Here is a 7,056-nt window from a genome sequence, read left to right on the forward strand (position 1 = left end):
AAAAAAAAAAAAAAAAAAAAAAAAACGCATTTACATGCCTTGATTATTATTGCCAAGGACAGTCGCGTGGTTACTTCTCCCAACCCGATATATCATCAACCAAAGACGAATACGCACGATGTCGCAATAAAAAGCACTCACTGCCCATGAAATAAAACCGGAGACCCCTGCATTGCAACATGGCCATGCTACTTGCTACCGTATCGGCCATATCAGGAACAGGATATGTAGCAAGTCCCCAAAACAGCAGCCGCCCGCCGTTCATTTCAGGGGTTTCGTTTTGATTCGAGTAACAAACACGATTTTGTTAAAAAAAGGAACCGAGGTTTAGCTATGCTCCTCCCACACCCACTTTTTTGCTTGAGATTATTCCTACATTCATCATCCTCATCCATCCTTGTAGCGATCCATTGAGGAATATGTACCGCTATAAACACAAAGAAATTCGTCTGGCAACCACGTTCAATCCATAAAAGTGCGTACTACAAACAGAGGGGGTATAGTATAGTCGCAAAATGCAAGAAGAAAGAGAAAGAAGAAAAAAGGAAGAAGAGAATGAAATGTAAAAATTATCAAACCAAAACGCCTCCCCAGGATAACATGATAGTGTAGACCCAGCTCAACCCCGCGCAATTGCACCTCGGTGATGCCTCGCGGAACTCGGGCCCAGTTTTCGCCTGCGGCTGCCAACCAAGCCATCGCTGTCATAAAATCCTCTTCCAAAGCGCTCGTGACCGATGGTGATGATTTTTATGATGTTTCCAAACGCAACGGCGACGCTCCCCATACCGACCTTGACCATGGGGCCGAGCTCCGATATCATGAGATGCTGATCCAGCAAACCATCCTCATCCTCCAGCATTAGTGGCCTCGTGTTATAGTCGCCCTTCTTCTCGAGCTGCGTGACCGTCCAGACCTCGTGGTTGTCCTCAGCTCTGTTGCCAGAGAGGTATTGCAGCGGTGGCGTGGCCCTTCGCCGCCGCACTTTTCCGTTTGTCTGTACAGGCGGCTCGGGCGGCGGCGTCGACTTCCTGGGGCGCTTTTGGCGGATTCCCACTACGCAGCCACTCGGCAAGGCCGCCCATAGCCCCGGATTTTCCACGGTCCGCCTAATCTCTCGGGTTTCCTTCCATGAGCATCCTCCGCAGGCACCAGACGGAGAATTCCGAATGCTGATGGTACCACCCTCCTCTGCGGTTGGTAGGTACGTCTGCAGGATACAATCGCCTGATTCCGCCTTTACGTAGACCAATGTGAATGAGCTGAGCCCTTTGGCGCCGGACTCTGTCTTTCGAGGATATGAGTGAAAAAAGTTCAGCGTCCTGGGCTGGATTTGGTCGGTTAAAAACGTATGAATGACAGAAGATGTGGCGAAGTCGACGAGTTCCACAGACGATGTCCGGACAGCCAGATATGCCGAGTATGACGGCATAGGGAGAACTGCGTGTATGTCCTTTTCGCCCGACGGAAGCTTGACCTCCTCCGTCTCCCACTCATCGCCGATCGTTGTCCCCTTGTGTATACATGATCGTCGAGAAAGAGTCAGGAACGACGTAGCTTGACTCGAAGTAGCTGAAGGGCCGGTTAGCTGCGTCCAAAATCGTTTGTTTGCCATGAAATTTTCGTGGGGAAATCACTTACGATTGTCTGCAAGGGGCACCGCGCAGCTCAGTGAACTCCTGCAAACAACATACTCCCTCGCCTCGCCTCTATCGGGCCAGACCTCCACCATGGTGCCGTTTCGTCTCATCAACACAATCGAAAGATCGGCGCCTTTCCGTCTGTTACTAAAGTAGAATGCCTCGGCTTTTTGGCCATAGAGTTCAACTTCTACGGACGGACCCCAAGTCCGTCTGCCTAAATCCCACAGCCGAACTTTTGACAAAGACAGCAGTGCAAGCCAGTGCGATTCATCGTCGATCGCCATTCCGAGCACTGGGAATGGATCTCTTTCCGGGACATCTGGACTCGTCACAACGTAGCTTGTGCCCAAGAATCTGACATCCCAGACCCAGATCATTCGGTCGAGGCCGGCCGAAACCACGCGTCCGTCCGGGGTAGCTGCCATCATGGCTACATCCAAAGTGTGGCCGCAATTCACTGTCTTGACCGAGATCAACGGATCATCGTCCACTTCATCCTCGCACCTTGCTCCGGCGATCTCATCCCATAGTAGATAGTTGAGCAAAAGTCGAACAAGGGCCAGGAGAACGACTATGGCGAGTAGGAGCGGCAAGGTTTGGTGGTGTGCGAAATCGTATACTGCTGGAAGTAGAATACGTTCGCCCCTCGGGGGGTTTCTGTCGGATCCCTTCATAACGAAAACAAGTGGGTCATAAACACGTGCGACATAACTATGGGCTTTGGGCTTCACCACGTGTATCACCTCCCTTGCTGTATCGTGATCCTGGAGACGTAGCCATGAGGTAGGGCTTCTTGCCTGATGGACATCAACTAGCAAGGATGACTTGGATGGGTCGGTAGCTTTGCTCCTCCCAAACATCCTACCCAAGGTTCGGAGGACCGTTTCGCTCTGGAAAAAGTGCCATTGTGCAACGAGAACAAAGGCGAGCATAACAATAATCCCGGCGATGCGAGTAGATAGCGCGATTTTCCCCTGCAAAAGCGGCTCAATCCAAGACGTCTGAGGGCGTTCCTCAGAAACGGCTCTGGTATGTTTCTGAGATGACTTCTCGAGAGCGTCGCTGAGCTCAGTGCGCCTTACTTCGACGCTCAAAACTGACAAGAAGAACGTCGACAGATAAAAGAAGTCAAAAAGAATTGCGATTGCCGCGAAAGCGCAAAACGCCGACACTCCCGGGAAGACAACACGAGACAAGCCCAGTATGATGAGCAAATATTGCAGGACGCTAGCCAATGCAACATGCGCCGTCTCACCAAAGGCCTGGCCGATCCTGTTGCCAGTGCTGTCCTCCGAGGGAGTCACGATGACAGCGTTGATGAGCCTGAACATGTTCTCCAAGCTCATCGACCAGACGACGATGGGGTAGGCAGCCTGAGGAATCCTGGACAGGTCGATCTTGAACACTGCGCAAACAGTGAAACTCGATATGACTGAGGCGAAAATCTGCACTATAACAGTAAGTATCAAGCCCGTCTTTGACTTGACTGCGCGCAGCTTCGACAGGCTGTGGAGGAAATAAATAAAGGTGAGAAAGTAGGCTAGGCTGAGCCATACTAGATCCCAGAAGGATATTGGTCGAAATTGGAACTCGTACAACTGGCTCGGCATGCTGCGCCCATCGGCAGGATAGGCCGTCCACTTGTGTTTCATGCGCAATGCCAGCGCTTCTGCTTTTCTTGCCCATTGGCGACCTACTGGAGAGTCTCGCAGGTGAACAAGTGTGATGACCAGCGCATCAGCGGCGACGAGGCGACGGTCCTCGAACCGCTTGCCACTGAAGACGATGGAATGTCGCAGCGTCACGTTTACCGATGTCGATAATGTCTTCTTGGCGTTGACGGTTCCGATTATGTCCGGGTCATCTATAATCTTCTGTGCATCACCAGACCAATACTGGAGCGGTGAATGGTAAAACCACGACATGTTGGTCCGTCCGTTGATGACGTGAAAGGTATCGCGCTCCTCCGGGGTCAAGTCGCCGTTGGGGAGCCCCGTGACGGTAGCCATGGCGAGGGGTCGTCTGGGATTGAAGTCCTTGGTGGAGCCTAGCAGTTCGTTCTGCAGCTCTAGAGCGCCCAGTATCACCTCGCGGTCCAAAGCCTTCATATAACTGCCATGCACCCAGATAGTGCGCATGATAACATCCGGCTCAAATCCGGCTTGCGCCTTGACAGCCTGCGCATCGGTCCAGACATGGTGGGGGAGGTTGGAGGCACCATTGGAGAAGTCGGTTGTGTATAGAAACGGAAATGGATATATCAAAACGGCCGCAACAGCGACAGCAAGCAAAAGTACTGTATCGACGTGTCGCGCAACGTAACGGCCATAACGAGTGAGGCTCTTTCTGAAAGGATGAGACGGCGCGAGTACAGGAGCTTCGGTAGTGCTGCTCAACGTTAGTAATTGCCTCCAAAGTATGGCACGTATTCTTCTGGTTCAGTGCAAGAAGCTGCTCCCGGCCGGGGAGCGGTCCTAACGTACCCCCGGAGCGGATATAAAAGGTACCAGATCATTGATACAGACTACGCTTCATACTATTGGTATGGAGCTGTTTGTTCTTCGGTTGGGAATAGAAGTCGAAGGATGCGGAGTTCATGGTCGAGAACTTGCAGAGAAGAGCTCTTTTTGAACGACCTGAGATGTCTGATCGGCCGACAAAAGTGGCGTGATGAATCTACTAGGCAAGAGGACCAATAAAAAAAAAAAAAAAAAGAAAGAAAGAAAACTAAAGGGAGCGAAGAAAGTGGTGTCGGTCAAAGAGCTACAGCTGCCGGGCTATCACCCTAGGCTAGGATGTTGGTTAGCCAGGCCGGTCTAGGCCGGCGCCAACCAACTAGAAATGTGTCTGCCAAGATGGTGGCAGGAACGTCAAGTTAACTGTAACGGTTCGCAGGGGACATCGGTGTGGCCTGGCGTAGCGGCGCTTTGTGGCCAACAGGATGGGCGTACCGTCGTGGCGGACCGCGCGACTGAGAGACGATCGGGGCAAGACGCGGGGGATCTATCGAGGAGTAGCGTGATTTGATGGTGACTAAAACCGTTTGGACGTTCGAAGATGGAACTTTTCCAATGGGCTAATTGTTGCGACGAAGGCCGCGGTGTTGGCTTCGCATAATTGGACGATATATTTACTCCTTTTTTTCTCCTTTAGTTTATTTTCTTGATCTCTGAAAATCTCGTTGATATGCCATGACATCCATGGGTCGACGGGAGGAGAANATATAGTCCAACCCAGATTTGTTTGATACACCCATCATGAATCTCACCAACTTGAACATCTTCAGTGTCGCATCAAACGCAAATGTTGCTAGTAAATATTAACAATTAAAAGATATCATCGACAGCCCAAACAAGCTTTTGCATATCATCCCCAAGCGTTCAACATTAATCACCTCCACAACCAACAACATCCGAACTCCCCCTCACAGCGCCTGCACGGCAAAGCTCCTGTCGGGGGTGACGACCTGCCCGTTGGGGATGTCGCGGTCGGCGTAGCTGGGGAAGGCGATGAGCTTCTTGCTCCAGTCGGCGACGCTCCAGGTGGTGAAGCCGTTGCCCGGGCCGAACTGGCCGCTCCAGCCGCTCGTGACCTGGTAGGGACCGCAGACGACGCCGCTGACGCTGGCCCGCGACGCCTCGGACGCCGCCTTGACCTCGTAGCTGCAGGCGGTGCCGTTGATGCCGAACTCGACCTTGCAGACCGTGTCGGCGTCGTTGCAGGTGCGCTTGAAGCTGTTGATGGTCCAGGTGGCCGCGACGGTGGAGACGGGAGCGGCGGCGGCGGTGGAGGCCAGGAGGGCGATCAGGGTGGTGGTTGAGAAGTGCATTGTGGTGTGTTTGGTGGTTTTTTTTTTTTTTTTTTTTTTTTTTTTTTGGTCAATGTGTGGTGGAGTTTCAATGTTCTGGCCAGAAAGCAAAACACAGTCTCATCAGCACAAACAAAGAGTGCGGAGGAAAAGAACCGCCTACACAAACTTGACACAGGTCATAATCATGTGAGTCTGCGTGTGTGTGGGCAGAGGCCAAAGAGGCTCGACTCCCTGGCGTCTGGGCTAGAAAGTCCCCTCATTGGCAGATTTGGCCGCAGGCGGAGTGTTTGGTGACACCATACTGAGTCGCGCCATGTCTTGTCCAAGTTCTTTGTTAGTCCCTGCTGAACACGAAGGGACAGGGTGTTGGAGGTTCCAAGATGATCGTGATAAGTCTCACTCACATTTTGGACCTAGCGCCATCAGGGCAGTCTTTTCGTACATAAAGCAGCCACTTCCCCAAGTCGGTATTTCCCTAGACTCGGAGCCTCTCCTGGCTCACTAATGGCTTCAAACGAAGTAGCTCTTGCTGATCGCGGGGATGCATCCGGTCCCATCTATTTGGCGTCCCCGCCTGGCCAAGTCTGTTCTTTGCTTGCACGTGGCAAATTGGCCTAAATTCGTCCGAGCAAGCGCAAAGCAAAGGGCGACGATATGTAGCAAAATGCCCAATTCTGGTAGGTATTTAACCCAATAATTTGGAACCTGCTGACTGTCGGCCCATCTTTGCCCTTTGTAAAGGAAGAGCAACATTTTGATACCAGAAGCAAGATACTTTGACAAACCTTCACAACTGAACCTTTTTTTCTTCTTCTTATAACTCGTTAAGTAGGTGGTAGGGGAGAGCATGCTTGTGTGGCCATGTTTGATGGCGGTGGCAGTTGGTGAAATGAGCATCAATACAGTAATAAAGTCGTACAGCAACAACTACCGAGGGAATACAAGCAGCAGCCAATGACTTAGAGTTTTTTCATGGTCCAGTCCTTCACTTCAGCCCACCAAAGTCCAACGTGGGGCGATCGTCATTTTAGAGCCAGGAAATCAAAATCAAGAGGCCAAATTGAGAAATGATTCATTGCCGATTATACAACAACATTCATCAGAATCCGAGTATATTTGGAAAGTCCAATTGCCGACAGTACGTGGTAAAAGGGAAAGAACACAAAGGAAAGCTTATCCTCATTGCCGGCCGGAGAAGCCTTTAGACTTGAATCAGGCACCCGACTGATCGGTTAGGTTTCTTCGAAAAGGGGAAAAAAGAAAGCTCGATCCTGTCGCTATGGAAGATTGTGCGCCAAATTTTTCCAGCTGGGATCCGACCTCAGAGCTGATCGTTACCTACAATGAGTTGAACAGCTCGCTGATCGAGGAGCTCCATGAGGAACCGAGCCCGCTAGAGTTCATGAGATATGTGGCTAGGAACACCCCGTTTGTCGTGAGAAAAGCCGCCAACGGCTGGCAGGCAACCAAGCACTGGGACGTTTCGCTTCTCAAAGAAACTCTAGCCGGACAGGAGGTTAATGTTGCTGTGACACCTGAAGGGTATGTTTTTTGTAGTGGTTTTTTTTTTTTTTTTTTTTTTTTTTTTTTTTTTTTTTTTTT

General features: G+C 51.0%; 3 protein-coding genes across 3 annotated transcripts in view; 1 reads left to right on the top strand and 2 right to left on the bottom strand.

The window, feature by feature from the left end:
* Positions 1–619: 619 nt before the first annotated feature.
* PpBr36_01562 (uncharacterized protein) lies at positions 620–4,158 on the bottom strand (the record flags this gene model as incomplete). Its single annotated transcript, XM_029888747.1, has 3 exons — positions 620–1,572; positions 1,642–4,076; positions 4,127–4,158. 3 exons carry the CDS (start codon positions 4,156–4,158, stop codon positions 620–622), a joined length of 3,420 nt encoding a protein of 1,139 aa, XP_029752291.1.
* Positions 4,159–5,067: 909 nt separating this feature from the next.
* Positions 5,068–5,472, bottom strand: PpBr36_01563 (uncharacterized protein; the record flags this gene model as incomplete). Its single annotated transcript, XM_029888748.1, has 1 exon — positions 5,068–5,472. The coding sequence occupies one exon, from the start codon at positions 5,470–5,472 to the stop codon at positions 5,068–5,070; it is 405 nt and encodes a 134-aa protein (XP_029752292.1).
* Positions 5,473–6,733: 1,261 nt separating this feature from the next.
* The window catches only part of PpBr36_01564 (uncharacterized protein), a gene marked incomplete at both ends in the record, with an annotated part of 1,401 nt that continues 1,078 nt past the window's right edge, over positions 6,734–7,056 (top strand). The window contains one exon of the mRNA XM_029888749.1: positions 6,734–6,996. Coding sequence (XP_029752426.1) covers positions 6,734–6,996 — 263 coding nt within the window. The remainder of the gene's footprint in view (positions 6,997–7,056) is intronic.

Source organism: Pyricularia pennisetigena, chromosome 2, assembly GCF_004337985.1.
Source record: "Pyricularia pennisetigena strain Br36 chromosome 2, whole genome shotgun sequence".
Classification (NCBI taxonomy): Eukaryota; Fungi; Ascomycota; class Sordariomycetes; order Magnaporthales; family Pyriculariaceae; genus Pyricularia; species Pyricularia pennisetigena.